The following is a 19,575-nucleotide window of genomic DNA, read 5'->3' as shown; positions in this document are numbered from 1 at the left end:
TCATCATCATTTAGGTTATAGATTTCATTGTCTTTGGGATTGTTTTCTGGGTACTTGTCATTTGCCTTCTGTTCTGGAGATTTAATATATTTTTTCATACTGTTTGATGGCGTGGATTTGTGCCTCCGCATAGAGATAGAGTTTAGTTACTGCTTCAACTTGTTTCATTTGTTGTGGGTGGCGGAGCAGCTGTTTAGACTGCACTGACCAGGAACCCTGTCAGCTGTTACTGACTGGACCTGGGCCCCTCCTCATAGTCACAGTGGTCCCATGTGGTCCCTCATCAGTTGTGGGGGCAATCGCAAGGGGGCCTCAGGCTGCTGGTGCCTACTGTTGCAGACCACCTAGACGTGCTCCCTCCTTGAGGTCTGCAGCGGTGTTATGGGCTTTCCCAGCAGCTGGGAGCAGGATCACCTATAATCGCAGCTCTGTCACTGTCAGAGCCCACAAGATCTCACTTCGCCACTATAGGTCCCAGCAGAACTATAGGTATCTTCAGCAGTCTGTGGTTAGCTCACCTAGCTGTGCCACTTTTGCCCCGGGGCCTTCCAGCCTTCTGATTGCCGGTTGGAGCCTCTCCACTAGGACTGTGTAGAGGCTTTCGCTGAGGCTGCTGTGGGAACCTGGAGTTTCCCCCTGGGCCACGGAGCCGGGCCGCTGGAGCTCCACCCAGCCCCCAACCACGCCCACAGTATCGCTGGATACCTCCTGCACCCTCTGGGGCACAGCTGGGGTCCGTGAGTCCAGCAGCGGCTGGCGGGCTGCTGATTTGCCCGGGATCCTGCTCTTTGGGAGCCTCCCAGCGTTCTGAATGCTGGGCGGGGACTCTCTGCTAATGGCGAGCAGAGGCTTTCCCTGCCACCGAGCAGAGGCTTTTCTTGCCACCGGTGCAGGACCCTGGAGATTCCCTCTGGGCTGCGGAGTCGGGCGCTGGAGCTCCACCTGGCCCCCGACCATGCCCATGGGATCTCTGGGTGCCTTTTGCACCCTCTGGGGCACAGCTGGAGTCTGTGAGTCCTGCAGCGGCTGGCAGGCTGCTGCCTTGCTGGGAATTCTGCTCTTTGGGAGCCTCTCGGCATTCTGAATGCTGGGCGGGGCCTTTCTGCTAATGGCGAGCAGAGGCTTTCCCTGCCGCCGGTGTGGGACTCTGGGGTTTTCCCCTGGGCTTAGGTGTAATCACAAGGGGCTTAGGTAGGGCTGTAGTCACACGTTTCCACCGTCACTCTGCCAGTGAGTGCACACTCCTGCCCTTGGTGCGTGGCGATGCTATGGGGGAGTCGGCTGGAAGAGAGCCTCTTGCAGGTACTAGGCTGTCCAGGGGTCGGGGGTCAGAGAGTTTTCACCTATCTCCACCTCCTCCGGGGGGGAAGTCCGTCCGCCTTCTGATGTATAGCAGCACAGGTCTCTCAGGCGTCCTGAGATGCTATATGGATATCCTTTGTTAACCGATGAATGTCCAATTAGTTGTAGATTCAAAGGGGGAGAGACAAAGAAGACTACTCACTCTGCCATCTTGGCCCCACCTCCCTATACATATTATTTTTTATGAACTAATTGAGAGTAAAATGGTTAGTAGCAGTAATACTACAGTGTATAATTTCTAAGAACAAATATATTCTCTTAACTGATCACATTACAATTATCAAAATCAAGACATTATATCATATACAGTGCATTTAAAACCATGAGACTGGATGTCATCACCAACAGAGCGGGTATGAATAGAATAGAGAGGAAGATAAAGGCCTGGGCCCTGGAGCACCCTGCTGTCAGGAGCCCAGGGAGCTGAGGAGGCTGAGAAGGACTGTCAGCAAGTGAAGAGCAGACTAGATAAGAATGGGAGTTTTATATTGTACTTTCAAACACCTTTAATGACTTCTTTTTCTTCTTTTCTAGCTGAGTTACGCAATGTGACAAATTGTCAATCTAACCAACCAAGGTAAGGAAAAACCTTGTTGATGAAACCAGAAGAATTAGGGATGTGATATTCTTGAAACAAGCATTTAGCGGGGTAAGGAGTACTTATTTCAGACTTGAGCTTGGTCCTCGGCTGCTTGGAAATTTGGAAAAATCACATCTCCTCCCTCCCACCTGTGCTCTCACTTTCCAGGCTGAGAGAGAGAATCAACAACGTAATTCTCCCTTGGGTTGACTTATTTTATTATTGCTCTTAAGAGGGAAATGAGAGACAAGCAGTGCTTGGAGCTCCTTGAAATCAGCTCCCTTTGAGTTGATTTCAAGTAAAGGCTTATGAAGATGATTATGGTGAAGCAGATCAGTAAAGGGTGTGAGTAATGTGAGACTCTTAAAAGAGGTAAATGGGCTTTGTTGGGGAAACCCTCAGTATAGAAACATTAGCTGCAATATGAGACTCAGATCTTTTCTTAGTTTCTTTTCTGCAGTAAACTTAGCTGCTACATTTTTTGTCTTTAGTAATGAAGGTGATGCCATCAAAGTTTTTGTGCGAATTCGTCCACTTACGGAGGGTTCTGGATCAGCCGATGGAGAGCAAAACTTATGCTTATCTTTGCTCTCCTCTACGACTCTCCGGCTGCACTCCAACCCTGAGCCCAAGATCTTCACATTTGATCATGTCGCAGACATGGACACCACTCAGGTAATGAACTTTTGGAAACTTAACTTTCCATTTGGAAAATATAAGATTCTGTTATATGTGAGGATTTTATTTCTGGTCTCTTTAGTTTGATAGATTTAAGATAAGGAGGTGCAAACATTCCAAAAATATTTTAAATTTAATTTTACTAAATATTTTTCTTCCTTCATCAAACTTTGTACCAAAATGGCAAGCCTCCCATGCTTTCCCTCTCTGTCCAGTGACGGAGGTTGGTGAAGGTTTACTTTTGAGAGCCCCTTGGAGATTGATAAGTACGGTTGAACTGCCTGGTTTAAGAAGAGTGTCTTAGTTCTGGTTGCTATACCAAAAATGTCATAGACTAGGTGGCTTAAACAACAAGCATTGATTTCTCAGTTTGGAAGGTTGAGAACTCCAGGGTCAAGGCCAGGAGACCCAGTGTCTGGTGAGGACTTGCTTCCTGACTTGCAGACAGCTGCCTTCTCAGTGTGTCCTCACGTGGTGGAGAGAGGAAGAGAGCAAGAGCGTTCTCTCATGCGTCTTATAAAGGCGCTGCTCCCGACATGAGGGGTTCACCCTCGTGACCTAATTACCTCCCAAAGGCCCCATCTCCAAATACCATTACTTTGGGGATTAGAGTTTCAAAATAGGAATTTTGGGGAGGACGCAAACATTCAGTCTATGGCAGGGAGTGATAGATTTAAGATACTATTCTACCAATAACTGCTTTTCTTTCTTTCTTTCTTTTTAAGATTTTATCTTTCCTTTTTCTCCCCAAAGCTCCCTGGTACATAGTTGTATATTCTAGTTGTGGGTCCCTCTAGTGGTGGCATGTGGGATGCCGCCTCAGCGTGGCCTGATGAGCAGTGCCATGTCCATGCCCAGGATCCGAACTGGCAAAACCCTGGGCTGTCTAAGCGGAGTGTGCGGACTTAACCACTCGGCCACGTGGTGAGCTCCAATAACTGCTTTTCTAATTAAGGACAATTTAGTTAAGATCTAGTCAGCACTACCCAATAGAACTTTCTGCAGTGGTGGAAATGTTCTGTATCTGTGCTGTCCGTTACAGTAGCCTCTAGCCATATGTGGCCCTTAAAGTTTAAATTAATGAAGATTAAATGAAATTTGAAATTCAGCCACATGTGGCTAGTGCATCTGAGAAACTGAATTTCAAATTTTATTTAATCTTCGTTAGTTTAAATTTAAATAGCCACATAAGGCTAATGGCTACCGTATTGGACATCACAGATCTCGATTATTCCCTTATACACATGGATGTTTTTGGTTAGATATTTAGATCTTTAGATCTTTTTTCTTTTCATCCAGGGCATGGCTGGATAATGGAAATATAAAGTGAGCCACATATATAATTAAGAATTTTCCAGTAGCCACATTAAAAAAAAATTTAAAAGAAACAGGTCAAATTAGTTTTAATTCTGTATCTTATTTAACCCAGTATATCCAAAATATCATTTCAACATATAGTCAACATAAAGCAAGTTATTAATGAGATATTTTCCATTCTCTTTTTCATGCTCATTCTTCCAAATCTGATGTATATTTTACACTTACAACACATCTCAAGTTGGACTAGCCACATTTCAGGTGCTCAACAGCCACATATAGACTCAAGGCTACTGTATTAGACAATGAAGGTCTAGGAATTCCTGCACTGTTGATAAGACTGCATCTACTTATATGTAAAAATGAAAATAAAGGGGCTAGGGGCCGGCCCCGTGGCCAAGTGGTTAAGTTTGCACACTCTACTTCAACGGCCCAGGGTTTCACTGGTCTGGATTCTGGGTGTGGAGATGGCACTGCTCATTGAGCCATGCTGAGGTGGTGTACCATCTAGCACAACCGGAAGGACCTACAACTAGAATATACAACTATGTACTGGGGGGTTTTGGAGAGAAGAAGAAGAAAAGAAAAAAAAAAGAAAAGAAAAATCAGATATAGATTATTTAGTACAAGCTTGTGAGAAAAGCACTGATGAACATATAGGGCTATGTATTTTATGCTAATACTAGTATAATGTTTGCATGCAGTGTGCTAAACAAAATTCTGTATAAACTCTAGATGTGAGCTTTAAATCTATAATTGCATAGGAGATTAACGAGTATAATTATGTTTAAAGTTTTATCATCTTACGTGTTTTATCCTTTTTTTCCATAGAGGATATAATTTTCATTTTCACAAGTATTTAAAAAAATCTAAGCACACAGTTCTTTTTGTTATATTTTAAAGTGTGGTTTAGTAAAAATGTTTTCATTTTTATGAAATGTTAACATTTGGTGCTTACGTTTGTAGGAGTCTGTGTTCTCGGCTGTGGCCAAAGGCATTGTGGAGTCTTGCATGAGCGGTTATAATGGTACCATCTTTGCATAGTAAGTTGTTGACTGTGTCCTTATAGAAATGTACTGTAATAAATGCTTCTATTCATTTTCTATGGCTGCTGTAACAAATTACCACGAACTTAGTGGCTTGAAACAACACATTTATTATCTTTAGGTTCTGTAGGTCAGAAGTCTGACACGGGTCTCACTGAGCTAAAATGAAGGTTCAGCAGGGCTGCGTTCCTTTCTGGAAGCTCTAGGGGAGAGTCCATTTCCTGGCCTTTTCCAGCTTCTAGGGGCTACCCGTGTTACTTGGCTCCCAGCCCCCTTACCTATACTGAAAGCTGACAACATGCTTCTCCAGCTCTTCCTTGGTCACATCTCCCTCTGACTGCAGCTGAGACAGGGTCTCTAATTTTAAGGACACATGTGATGAGCTTGGCCCCACCTGGATAATCACAGCGGCAGGGATATTAAACTCCACCTTCTGGACAGGAGAGTATCTACATATCTTATTTGGAATTCTTCTGTAAGGAAGATTCATCTCTTCCTCCATATTTATTCAATTATTTATTTACATGGTATGGACTCGTGTACTTATTTTATACTTTGGGTTATAATCCAGTACTACATTGTTTTTATTTTGTTGCTCATATTCTTCTAGCTCGGCCATTGGGAACTATTTGAGATTGGTTTCTATGTCCCTTTGGCATGTCACATCCTTTTGTTTTTTGAGCACTTCCTTACTTTAGGTTGCTACAAGATGCTCCTGGCTCATCTTATATTTTCCCTGTCCTAGACCTAGAATTGGTCATTTCACCAAGGAGCCCTGGTTCCTTTTGTTGGAGAACAGTATTTAGAAACCAAGATCTGGGCACTAGGTGTGCTTGTTGCTACTGGAGTATCAATGCTTCTAGGCCTTCTCAGCAGACAGAGCTAGGTAATTTATGTGTGTGTACTAAGTCATGAATACAGGCATATCCATAATTGTTTCTGTATCTATGCATGTGTATATATGTTAAGCTAAACTTCAGTTCATACTGATGTCTCTGAGTCTAATCCAAGGGTTTAGAATCCACATGAGTTTATTCTAGAATCCTGTGAATCCACAGGGTTCATTCTAGCCTTCTTTTCTTGTTTGTCTGTAACTTCCCATTCTGACAGCAAAAGGTTCTATCATCCATTTATTTATTTGTTCAACCCCGGTACACAGGTAGAGCAATTTCAGAATTGTTAGCCTCTATCCCTGTGAGAAATGAATCTACTGAGTACAGTGTTTATGTACAGATACCCCTTTTTTTATGCCTTACAATTTCCTATCAAAACCTCATTTTCTAAAGTTACTTAGGTCAGCTTCTTTTCCACCCAGCCCCTTCAGCACAGTTGTGTCATGCTTTTGTAATACACTTAGCTGCGTTCCATCCTGGGATCTCCAGCATCCTGGTTGATGTGTTTTGTTTTTTTTTAAAGATTTTATTTTTCCTTTTTTTCCCAAAGCCCCCTGGTACATAGTTGTGTATTTTTAGTTGTGGGTCCTTCTAGTTGTGGCATGTGGGATGCTGCCTCAGCATGGCTTGATGAGTGGTGCTATGTCTGCACCCAGGATTCAAACTGGCGAAACCCTGGGTCACCGAAGCAGAGCACGTGAACTTCACCACTTGGCCATGGGGCCGGCCCCAGGTTGATGTGTTTTGCTTCTTTATGTAGTTGCATACTTTAGAGTTCACCCTTTGTGATGTACGGTTGTATAGTGTCTTAACAAATGCAGAGAGCCATGTATTTATCACCCCAGTGCTGAAGAGAACAGTTCCTTTACCTTAAAAGTTCCACATTTGTCCCCTTTGAGGTCAGCCACTCCTTCTCCCAACCCCTGACATCCAGGGTACACTAATATATTTTCCATTCCTATAGTTTTGCCTTTTCCAGAGGGTTATATGAATGGAATCATACAGTATGTAGACTTTTGGATCTGGCTTTTTTCTTTTGGTAAAATTCATTTAAGCTTCGTTTATGTTGTTGCATGCATCAATAGCTTATTCTTATTAGCTTATTCCACCCCCCCCCCCGACTTTTTTTGGTTGTATAGTGTTTTATTGTATAGATGTATCACATTTTGTTTATCCATTCCCCTGTTAAAGGATATCTTGGTTGCTTCCAGTTTTTAGGAATTACGAATAAAGTTGCTACAAACATTCGAATATTGGTTTTTGTGTGAACATACGTTTTCAGATCACTTGAGTAAATACCTAGGAAGGCAATTGCTGAGTCATGTGGTAAGTTTATGATTAACTTTTATGAGAAACTGCCAAACTGTCTTCCAAAATGTATGTTTAAAGTGAGTAATGATCCTGAATTTCTAAATGTTGGCAGCTGTAAAATATTGCTACAGGTTTAATATTGGAATGTAAGCTGGAAGTCCAGAAGGCATTGTGACAACCTTGGCATTTATTCACGGTGAATTTTAGTATCATTTCAGATTTATTTTGTAAGTAGGAATATAATTTGTAGTATAATTTTTTCTTCTTCTAGCAATAGAGTTTGTAATTTTATTTCAAACTAGAGGTTTTTAATAGTATGTAATGAATTCTATAATTCATTTTGAGCAGCTGATGTTTTGTGTGTGTGTGTGTGTGCGCTCCTAGTTCATCTATAATTGACTCAAAACACAAGAAAATATAAAATACATTAAGAAATTTAAAGCTTAGCCTCCTGTTGCACCTACATTCTTCCTTGAAAATCTGCCTTTCCTTTCATGCTTATTTTTCAGTCATGTTCAGCAGGACTCAATGTTCTCTCTTGAGTGATGAGGCAAATAACTATTTTCTCATGTCTTCTCAAGAGAAAAATGATTTTTTTTTTTACGGAATGTTTTGAGTGGTAAAGTTAAAAAATGAATTGGAAGTAAGAGCCACAATTGCCAGAGATTATAAATCTTCAGAACTGTTTTCTTTGAAGTGTCTGTAGGCATACTAGTTGTAATGTTTAATTTGTGGCATATTCATTAATAACTTAATGAAAATTGCTTTTGGCAGTCGAGGGTAGGAATGAGAAACACTTGGAGAGAAATGAGCGTCTGACTAGGTGGTTAGATGAGCATACTTCCTGGTTTACCTAAGACGGTCCTGATTCTAGAGTAATTGTTAGTAGTGTCGCCTTCACTCTCAAGTAGGGGACTCAATAATGTCCGTTCTCGTTCTGAGTTACTAAAGAACTTTTTTTCCTACTTCCGAAAGAAACAGGTAAACAGCTAGACCATACTGTTTTCTATCTTTTGGGACATTTAACCAGAAAGTAAATTCAAAATTTCATATTGTACTGTGACTCCAAGCTAAAGACATTTGACACCCTGGTTAACATCTTTCTTCAACAAACTTTTTTATGTTTAGTTTTTTATTATTCCTGTTTCTTGGGATAACCAAGGAGATACAACACTGTGAATAAAAATCAAACCTATAACTTAAAGATTTTTAGATTGCTTTATTTTTAAATGAAGACATTTTAGTATCTTTTAAAGGCAGAATTTAGGAAAAGAATTGCTGCTTTAGAATAGCAAAAATTGGAAATAAAAGTCCAGATTCTGGTTAAATAAATTATATGTTCGTGGAATACAATGCAGCTATTAAAAATAATGAGGTAGATCTCTACTGACTTAGAAAAACAGGTTGCAGAACACTATTGAAGAGCATCGTTCCAACTTTGTAAATAAAAATTTGATAAGGGGCTGGCCCCATGGCTGAGTGGTTAAAGTTCTACTTTGACAGCCGGAGTTCACAGGTTTGGATCCCTGATGCAGACCTACTCCACTCATCAGCCCTGCTGTGGAGGAATCCCACATATAAAACATAGAGGAAAATTGGCTCAGATGTTAGCTCAGGGTGAATCTTCCTCACCAAAAAAAGAAAAAAAATTAGATGAAAACTCTGATGGCTGTGTTTGTGTAATCTGGAAGCATACCAGACAATTAATAGTGGTTAGCTCTTGTGGTAGAATAGGAGAGAAAGAAAATGGATCATTCACTTTTTACCTAATATAATTTTTAAAAAGAGGGAAAATAAGCTCTTTGTGGGGAAAACATATATACTAATAGACCATATTAAAATAGGGGGGTAGGGGGCCCACCCGGTGGCGCAGCGGTTAAGTGTGCACATTCAGCTTCTTGGCGGCCCTGGGTTCACCGGTTCAGATCCCGGGTGCGGACATGGCACCGCTTGGCACGCCAAGCTTTGGCAGGCATCCCACTATAAAGTGGAGGAAGATGGGCACGGATGTTAGCTCAGGGCCAGTCTTCCTCAGCAAAAAGAGGAGGATTGACAGCAGATGTTAGCTGAGGGCTAATCTTCCTCAAAAAAAAAATAATAAAATAAAATAGGAGAGTAGTCTTCTAAATTTCATGTGTAATAATACTACATAAAACATTCTTCTTTTACAGTGGACAGACTGGCTCAGGGAAAACGTTTACTATGATGGGTAAGTAAATTGAAGATTAACATTTGCTGCCTTAGTCTGCTCTTTCTGCGATGACAGCACCTAGTACATTTTTTGAGAAGGCATAATTTCTATATATGATGTTGACCTCATAAAATGAGGGCTGATCCCAGGCTTCTGTCAGATTGTGAGTTCCAGGATGGCAAAGTCTATGTTTGCAGCTATGTTCCCAGCTCAATGCTGGGCACAAAATAGGTTCTCAATGGACAGTTTTTGAGTTGGGTTTAATGAATTTTTATGTATTTATATCTGTATAACCTCTACCCAGATCAAGATTCCTGGTCAGTAACGACTCCCACCCCCATCCCCTGAAGTCTGCGTCCCTCTGACTTCTGTCATTATTAGTTTTGCTTGTTTTTGGATTTTTACAAATGAAATTTTACTGTATGTACTCTTTTATGTCTGGCTTCTTTCTCTCAGCGTTCAGTTTCTAAGATTCACTCATGTTGCTGCATGAAGCAGTTTATTTCCATTTCTGTATAATATATTATTGTATGAATATACCACAAATCTTCCATTCTACTGTTGATAGACGTTTGGATTATTTCCAGTTTGGGACCATGTGAATAGTGCTGCTGTGCACATTTTTTCTTATAAGTGTCTTTTAAAGTCAGTTCTGTTGGATATATATCTGGGAGTGGAATTGCTGTGTCAATGCATGAGACCCAATCTCATATGCAATAAGTAAAGTACAATTATTTGGTGTTTCTGCCCATATTGCTACCTGGCAGTAGGAAAAATTTGAAGCTTGGTACCTACATGGATTTTTTAATTTACCAAACAACTACTTTTTAAAATTGTGGGCCTTTCCTTCGGTCCTATTGATAAGTAGTTTCTATTATGTGATCTCTCACAGACCAAAATTTAACTTGTTTGGGGGCACAAATAGAAAAGTGATTATACAATGTGTCATCTTATTTCTGTATGAATGGCCTTTCAGTGTTACCATTTTGAAGGACTCCTATAATAGAATAAAAATGAATTGCCAAATCCTTTTTTTTACATTTTTTTAGGGCCATCTGAATCTGATAATTTTTCTCATAACCTGAGAGGAGTAATCCCACGAAGTTTTGAATATTTGTTTTCCTTAATTGATCGTGAAAAAGAGAAGGTAAAACTTACTGTAAAATTAAAGCAGTTCTATGAAGTACCTGGTTTTGAGTAGTTAGCTACTAATAATTGGCTCATGATACATGAAGGGGTGCTACTTTACAATGTGGATAGGCTAGTGTGGGACAAAGAAAACCTTTCAATTCTTAAGGTAAGATTAAGGATTCTGAGGTTTTTAATCTTCTAAAAGTTTTTAGCTTATAAAACATACATCATTCGTGAGCTTGGATTGCTGGCGTAAAAGAGAGAAGAATGTAATGCTTCTTAGGCTCTCAGGTTTTGCAAGAGAGAAGGTGTAGAGAAAACCTTAACTGAGGAAAACAGAGATTCACTGGGCTGCATCGCCTACCTGTACCTAGGCTCACGGTTGACTGTGGATGTCCGTAGACGTTCATGACGTTCAGTAGTGATGGGCTCTTCCTTACCTCCTTTGCAGACCTGCTGCCACGTGACCGTGATCTACTTGCTCCACATGTGGTGTGGCTCCATCATCCTGGGGATGTGGGCTTTCCTCTCCCATTGGCTCCCACGTTGGGCCATTCTCAGGATTGTGCTTCTTTAGGTTGGCAAATTCCAGGCTTAAGAGCCATTCGTGTTATATGTTCTATTCTATAAAGGAGTTTGATGTATACCTTTGGTTTACCATTTACTCCTTTGCAGAAACTGTCCCTAACCATTGCAATTAGACATGCACAGTGCATGCCAGTGACATAAGTTTAGTGCCATGTGTTTCTCTGGTTAAAAATTCTATAGAGAGCTTTTAACATAAATTATTTTTGGTCTTGTAAAGAATATAACAGTTGCTTCAAGTAAAACTTTATGAGGAAGTTCAATATATAAGACATAAAAATGGAATTGCCCATCTGGATTGCCAAATTCCCATCTTCCTGTCTTGGTTCTAAGGCATCTCTGGAAACTTCTGAGGCTCTTGGGATCACAGTGATGCTGCTTTAAAATGTAATGATGTGTTAAAACTAGTTATGTAAATTTTTTAACTGACTTAGGTATTTTATATCATGTAAAGGATAATATTATAGGAAATTTACACCTTATGAAGCAAGTGAAAGATTAATGCTATGAAAGATAATGAAAGATAGGGATGATCTCATGAAAATAACATCTAGACGAGGCTTCTCTTTTACAGGCTGGAGGTGGAAAGAGTTTCCTATGTAAGTGTTCCTTTATTGAAATCTACAATGAGCAGATTTATGACCTACTGGACTCTGCATCAGCTGGACTATACTTAAGGGAGCATATCAAGAAGGGAGTCTTTGTTGTTGGTGCCGTAGAGCAGGTGGTGACCTCAGCTGCTGAAGCCTATCAGGTACTCTGCCTTGAGCAGTTCGATCCTTAGACAACATAGCATGCTGTGAAGAGCACCTTGATCTCAAAAAAAGCAAGAATTGAACTACTAAAAATACTTTGTAAAAGACTAATACAGAATGTTCATGAGAAGAAAAGAGAAAAGAATATGACAGTGTTTTGTAGATCTCCCCTTAGATAGAACTTTAAGCCTCTTGATTTTGCGTTATTTTGGTGCTATTCTTTCCAATCAGGTGCTCTTAAAAACCACCCTGTAGATCCCTTGGGGACAATTTGTTAGTGTCCATATTTTTTTAGTGGTTCCTCCTGGGAGCTGTCCCTTTCAGGAGCCCCTGGGATCTCTGCCCTTTAAAACAGCTGGCTGTTCTTTTCCTTTTATTTGCTACCCTGTTTACCTACTAAGTGTCAAAAGCCAACATTTTTTGAGCATTCAGCTCAGGACAACAAACCTCTTGACAAGAATTTATAAAATATTCTACTCACATTTTCATAGATCCTGCCCTGGGCAGTTAATTTTAAACAATTTTTTATTATGTAATATTTGATACATACAAAATATTGCCACATGCATGAGTTACCGAGGATAATGTTAAAATGAACTTGTGGGGGCTCATTAGACAATTTAAGACCCAAATACCACCAATACTGGCCCATCTACCTGTGTGCTCCTCCCTGTCTCACATCCCTGGTTCCTCCCTAAACTTAAGCACCATGCTGAATGTCATCCTTTTCTTCCACTTTTAAATCAGATTTGTATGTATTGCTTAATATGTTGGCTTTTGCATTTTAAAAATGGTATGTATTTAGCCTTCTGTGACTTTTTTAAACTCATGATGGTTTATGAAATTTATCTATGTTGCATTTCATTTATTTTCGTGGCTGTATAATATTCCATTGTGTAAATATAATATATGTTATGTATCTCTCTTAGTTTATTAATTTATTCTTCCATCTTTGGCAAGTCTCCTGATTCAAACTTTTTAAACTATCACTCTTCCAGTAAAAGAGAGGTTTTACTTGTGACTCAGTGTATGTATGTATACATACTCAAAAAATTGTGTTAGGGCCTGGCCCAGTGGCATAGTGGTTAAGCATGTTCCCCTTCAGCGGCCCAGGGTTCACAGGTTCAGATCCTGGGTGCCAATGTATACCACTCATCAAGCCATGATGTGGTGACTTCTCACATACAAAATAGAAGAGGATTCGCAACAGGTGTTAACTCAGGGCCAATCCTCCTCACCAGAAAAAAGACAAATTGTGTTGGGATTTTGATTGGGATTGCATTGCAGTTATAGACCAGTTTGGAGGGATTGACTCTTTACAATATTGAGTCCACACATGAACGTGGAATGTCTATTCATTTATTTAGGTCTTTACTGTCTTGCAATATAATAATTTTCTCCATGAAAGTCTTACCTTTTTTGGTTAGCTTTATTCTAATATACCTTATTTTTTTTGTTGCTCTTGTAGATAATCTCTTTTTAAATTATGTTTTGTTTAGTGTGTACAGAAATGCAGTTGACTATTATAGAATGCTTTTATAATCAACCACGTTGCTAACTATCCTATAAAATCAAGAGTGTGTATCAAATTTTATCAGGGGCTGGCCCAGTGGCGTAGTGGTTAGGTTCACACACTCCACTTTAGTGGCCAAGGGTTCACGGGTTCGGATCCTGAATGTGGTCTTACATGCCACTCATCAAGCCATGCTGTGGTGGTATGCCACATATAAAATAGACGAAGATTGCCACAGATGTTAGCTCAGGGCCAATCTTCCTCAAGCAAAATAGGAAGACTGGCAACAGATGTTAGCTCAGTGCCAATCTTCCTCACTAAAAAAACAAAAAACAAACAAAATTTATCAGATGCTTTTTCTCCCTCTATTGAGATGAGCATGTGGTTTTTCTCCTTTAACATGTTAACATGATAAAGTATTGGATTAGATTTGCTACTATTTTGTTTAGGATTTTTCATCGGTGTTAAAGATTGAGATCCACTTGTAATTTTCCTTTTCCTATTATCACCTTTATTTTCTGTAAGTTTGTATGATTGGAATGACCTGTTCTTAAAAAGTATTGTAGAACTCATCCCCAGAATCTTCTGGGCCCTGTGTTTTGTGAGAAGATTTTTAATTACAGATAAAAATACTTTAATAGGGCTATGCAGGCATTGTATCTCTTCTTGGGTCAGTTTTGATAAGTTATGTATTCCTAGAAAAATTTCAGTTTCCTCTGAGTTTTCAAATATATTGGCATAAAGTTGTTCCTAGTATTCTCATTTTTTAAATCTTTGCTATATCTACAATTTTCTTCTCTTTTTGCATAGTTGGTATTGTTTATATGGCATTGCTCTTTGATTTTTTCTGTATTTTACTTTCTTTGGGTTTATTCTGCTGTTCTTTTTCCAACTTCTTAAGCTGGATGCTTAGCTCCTTTTGGCCTTTCTTTTATGATATAAGTATTTAATGCTGTAAATTTATTTCTTAATATTGCTTAAACTTCACATGTTATAATATCTTAATTGTCATATAGACCTAAGTATTTTTCCATATTTTTTTGATCCATGTATTACTTAGAAATGTAATTTAAAATTCCCAAACTTATGAGAATTTTAAATTCATTTCTCATTTTGATTCTTAATTGCATTGGGATCAGAGAATGTGATCTTGTGTGATGCCTAGTCTTTGAGATTTATTGAAAACTGGTTTATGGATTAATACAATGGCCAGTTTTTATAAATGTGTGCTTGAGAAGAATGTATATCCTTGGATACAGGGTTTTATATTTTTATTAATTTTTTTGTCTATATAATCTATTAGTACTTGAGAGATATATTAAACTCCAACTAAGGTGTTGGTTTTATCAATTTTGTCTTGATTTTGGTCAATATAAGTATTTATGTATACATATAGAGATAGACTGTTTTATTAGGCTCATATAAAATTAATAAGATTAGTTTATCTTCCTTTGGTTTGAATCTATAATTTTGTATTGATTCTATATTTTCCTATTAACACATTTGCCTTCAAAAGCTATTTTGGCTGATATTCATATACTACTGAGCATTTTTTTTATTAGTATTTGGTATATGTTTTCCCATCAGACCTTCTGTCTTAATGTTTTAGTTGTTTTTCATAAACCATATAGCTGTATTTTGCTTTTTTTAACCTTTCTTGACAGTATTTTTACCTAACCTGTGTACATTAATGTGATTTTTATTTTTGTTGGACTCATTTCTACCATCTTCCTTAGTGTTTTTTGTTTTGTTTTATTCAATGCTTCTTTCCTTTTGTTGCTTTTTTTAAAAGACTTTATTTTTTTAGAGTAGTTTTAGGTTTCAGAGCAAAGTTGAGAGAAAGATACAGTAACTTCCCATATACTCCCTCCTCCCACACATGCGTGGCCTTCCCCATTTTCAACATCCCACACCAGAGTGGTGCATTTGTTACAATCAATGAATCTCATTCACACATCATAATCACCCAAGTCCATAGTTTACATTACAGTTCACTCTTCGTGTTGTATGTTGTGTGGGTTGCCTTTTTGTTTTTGATCCAATATGCGGCACCATTTGTTGAGAAAAAACTTTTCTTTTTCCTGTTGAATTGCCTTTGCACCTTTGATGAAAATCAGTTGACCATACATATGTGGCTTTATATCTGACTGTATTCTCTTCCACTGATATGTGTCTCTCTGCCCATACAAAACTGTCTGGGTTATTGTAGCTAGTTGTTGCTAAGTAGTAAGTCTTGAGATCATGTAGAGCAAGTCCTTCAACTTTGTTCTTTTTAACAATTATTTTGGTTATTCTTGGATTTTGCATTCTCATATTCATAAAATCAGCTTGTCAGTTTCTACAAAAAAGGCTGCTGGGATTTTGAGTGGGATTGTGTTGAATTTGTCAATCATCTTTGGGAGAATTAACATCTTAAGAATATTGAATCTTCCAATCCGTGAACATTCCCCAAGTTGTTTTATTTTTGTTTGTATTTGATTTTTGTATAAATGTTTTAAAAACGTGCTTGTATTTGCTTTTTTCTCCTTATTTTGCACAAATGTTAGCATATTGTGCTACTTTTGCACCTTCCTTTTTTAAGATGATAGTGTTTTGGAATTTGTCCCATATTTGAGGATTTCTCTTTGTCTTACAGCTGTATGAATGTATCATGATTTATTTAATATTTAGTGTACAGTATATAGTGTTATGAAAAGGAAGCATAAAGTTTGTCGTTAGCGCCATGGAGTCTATTCCAACTCCTAGTGACCCTGTGTACAGCAGAACGAAACCCTGCCTGGTCTTTTTGCGCCATCCTCTCACCTTCTGGTGCTATATCAGACAATTCTCCACTGCTATTCATAGGGGACTTATGGCCAATTTTTCGTAAGTGGGTGGCCAGGTCCTTCTTCCTAGTCCGTCTTAGTCTGTAAGCTCCCTGAAACCTGTCCACCATGGGTGACCCTGCCGGTATTTGAAATACTGGAAGCATAGCTTTCAGCATCACAGCAACACGCAGCTGCCACAGTATGACAACTGTCAGACACGTGGTATGGTTCCCTGACCGGGAAATGAACCGGGGCTGTGGCAGTGAGAGTGCTGAATCTTAACCACTAGACCACCAAGCATAAAGTACTATCCAAAAAACATAAAGATATGAATAATTTCAATTTTATGCTGTGGCTGGTTAATAGAGTTGTAACAGTTCCATTTATTGAGTATATGTGCTAAGCACTGTGCTAGCTTCTTTTGATACATTATTTCATTGAACTTCTAATCTACTTTTGAGGTAAGATACTAATTTCCCCATTTTATCCTGTACTATTATGACCTTGCTACTCAAAAATGTAATTCTCAGACTATGGTATCACCTGGGAGCATGTTACAAATGCACAGTCTCAGGCCCACCTCACACCTACTGAATCAGAATCTGAATTTTAACAAGATCCCTAGCTGATTAGTATGCCTATTAAAGTTTGAGAGGCTCTGCCCTGTTGGGTAGGTACCCATATTCCCATTTTGCAGGTATGGGCCTGAGCCTTGAAAAGGTTCAACTGGCCCCAGAGCACACAGCTAGTAAATGGTGGAGCCAGGGGTTGAACTCATATTCATCTGATTCCAGAGCCTGCAGTCTGAACCTTCGTATCCTGCTTGCCATAGGGAATAGAGAGGGGAAACAAGTACTTTGTAGACTAAAAGAGCTGACAGAACTTTGCGCTTGAAGGTAATTTCAAGATTTAGCTTGTCTAACTTTCTCATTGTCTGGGTGAAGAAAGGGTTCAGAGAGATTTTGTGATTTGCATTAAGTTAACACAAATAGGGAATGGCAAAATCAGTTCTAGATCCTATGCCTTCTGATTTCCCGCTTGTTCTCTGTCCCTAACATGGAGAGGGGACAGAAAAGGAAAGGGAAAGGAAAATAACTTGAGTATGTTCCTCGATAGACCAGTGTGCTCTCACTGCCCTCTACACCTTTCCTACTGATGTTAGTGTCTGTTGTGACCACCCGGAAGTTGTGATAATATATTTTGCTTTTGCCTAGGTGTTGTCTGGAGGATGGAGAAACAGACGTGTGGCATCGACATCAATGAATAGAGAATCCTCTAGGTCTCATGCAGTCTTTACAATTACAGTAGAGTCAATGGAGAAAAGCAATGAGACTGTGAATATACGGACCTCCCTACTCAATCTGGTGGATTTAGCAGGATCTGAGAGGCAAAAAGATACCCATGCAGAAGGGATGAGGTTGAAAGTAAGAATGTAATTATGGTCTTCAATTTCAGCTTGTATGTGAATTATTACTAGAACTCAATACCAAGCTAAATGTTGTGAGGGCTTCAAAGGAATAACAAATTGCTCCATCTGAAATGTTTAGAAATTTTTGTTATGGGGAAGGGACAGTAAACATACATGGGATAGGACAAGTCTATCAGTAGCAAGAATGTTTGAATTCATGCGAGAAGGGATGATGGCACAAGGGGCAGCAGGGGTCAGAGGAAGGGTGTGACATGGACTGCTTATGGGAAGCCTGGAAAAGAAGTTGTTCTTGAGTTGTGTTCTCAAAGCGGGAAGATTTGGACACGGAGAGAGGAACAGGGAATACATGCCTGGCAGGGGGACATCTCAAGGGTTATTATGGATGCAGAGTGAATCTGGCATTTGGCATTTCAGCATGGATGAATGGGTGGGTTGAGTTAGAGGTGCCAGTAGGCCCAGATCATTGAGGACCAGGAGTGCCAGGCAAAGTTTGCTCTCAACTCTCCCAACACTGGGAAACACTTAAAGGTTTTGAGTGATTTCGTGAAGAAAGCCTGTTTTATAAAAACAGCCATCTGGCCCACCACTGCCACTTTCAAGAGGGGAGAGCGTAAAGAGAAAGGAGAGCAGTTATGCTGTTTAATATTTCAGGGGTGAGGGTAAAGGACTTAGTGGAAGATTCTCTGTAATATGTATGACCAAAGTGTGTATATGTATTGTCAATAAAATATGTATGGATTTTATAGTTTAGGATATATGAGGGATAGGGGAGAGGAGTCGGAAATGGTGGAGGAGAGTACTTTTTGTATTAAAAGTGAGGAATTGAGCCTCCTGAGCTCTCAGGCAGTTTCAGGCAATCTCAGGCTCATGTTTCTATTGAGACGTAAAGCGTAAGAAGAATAGCTTATGGGGGCCAGCCCCATGGCCGAGTGGTTAAGTTCACACGCTCTGCTTCCATGGCCCACGGTTTCATTGGTTTGGATCCTGGGTGTGGACCTAGCACCCCTCATCAAGCCATGCTGAGGCGGAGTCCCACATGCCACAACTAGAGTGACCTACAGCTAAAATATACAGCTGTACTGGGGGACTTGGGGAGAAGGAAAAATTAATAAAAAAATAAATAAAAATTTAGAAAGTGAAAAATAAAAATAATAAAAAAGAAAAATAGCATATGTTTATAATAGGCCATATGCTGGGTTTGTTCTAAATGCTATATTAACTCATTTAACCTTCACAAATCTGGAAGCAGGTACTGCTATCCTTCCTATTTCAGTAAATTGTCCAGGGGCGCACAGCTAAGAGTAGAGCTCAGATTCAAACCAAAGTAGTCAGCTCGACAGACAGTGCCCTCAACTGTGGCACTAAACCACCTTTCTGATTTACTTAATGATAGCAGACGGTGGCAACTCTGAAATCAGCTCATCTTGCTTTATAATTTCTACTCTTTCTTGTTTTCTAGTACTTTCACCACTGCAGACCCAATTACCGAAATAAGCTACCTACAGTAAAAATCCAGAGTAACATATTTAACTCATTTTTCTTTTTTCTCCAAACCACTGTTTTAAAGGTTTTTATTATACTTTACAGAATTAGACTGAGTATTCTCTTGTAATAAGTTCATCAGTGGCTTTGTGGGATGTAGGGGTGCGTTATTAGTTATCATAATGTAGCAAACATTTTAACATAAAAGGGTTGAAAATATGCCTATTAATGTGCTACTCCAACATTTTTTCCTCTGTTCTTTCTAGTTTTTATCCCTAACTATAGGTCAATTTTAAACTATTAACAATCATGAGGTGACATTGATTTTTTTTTTCCTCCTTCACATGATTTTTGTGTTTGTCTTTCAATATTGAAATTGCATTGTGTATCGAATAGGAAAAGGTTAGGGGATAGTTGAGGGCATCTTTTTTGCTGGAAAGTTAGTTATCCTTAACTAACATTGTCCCTAACTTGACTTTGCATTCACAGTTGTCA

The 19,575-nt window shown here is 39.3% G+C and overlaps 1 protein-coding gene across 3 annotated transcripts in view; it reads left to right on the top strand.

Annotated features, from left to right (window-relative positions):
- The window catches only part of KIF15 (kinesin family member 15), a 61,192-nt gene that overhangs the window by 9,100 nt on the left and 32,517 nt on the right, over positions 1-19,575 (top strand). For all 3 annotated transcript variants that reach the window (XM_070575642.1, XM_070575641.1, XM_070575643.1), the window contains exons 2-8: positions 1,897-1,939; positions 2,434-2,617; positions 4,904-4,980; positions 9,359-9,396; positions 10,428-10,525; positions 11,669-11,848; positions 17,384-17,593. In XM_070575642.1, coding sequence (XP_070431743.1) covers positions 2,603-2,617; positions 4,904-4,980; positions 9,359-9,396; positions 10,428-10,525; positions 11,669-11,848; positions 17,384-17,593 — 618 coding nt within the window. In that variant the 5' untranslated portion in view covers positions 1,897-1,939; positions 2,434-2,602. The remainder of the gene's footprint in view (positions 1-1,896; positions 1,940-2,433; positions 2,618-4,903; positions 4,981-9,358; positions 9,397-10,427; positions 10,526-11,668; positions 11,849-17,383; positions 17,594-19,575) is intronic.

The sequence above is a fragment of the Equus przewalskii genome, chromosome 15, assembly GCF_037783145.1.
Source record: "Equus przewalskii isolate Varuska chromosome 15, EquPr2, whole genome shotgun sequence".
Classification (NCBI taxonomy): domain Eukaryota; kingdom Metazoa; phylum Chordata; class Mammalia; order Perissodactyla; family Equidae; genus Equus; species Equus przewalskii.
This window is presented reverse-complemented; position numbering and strand designations above follow the sequence as displayed.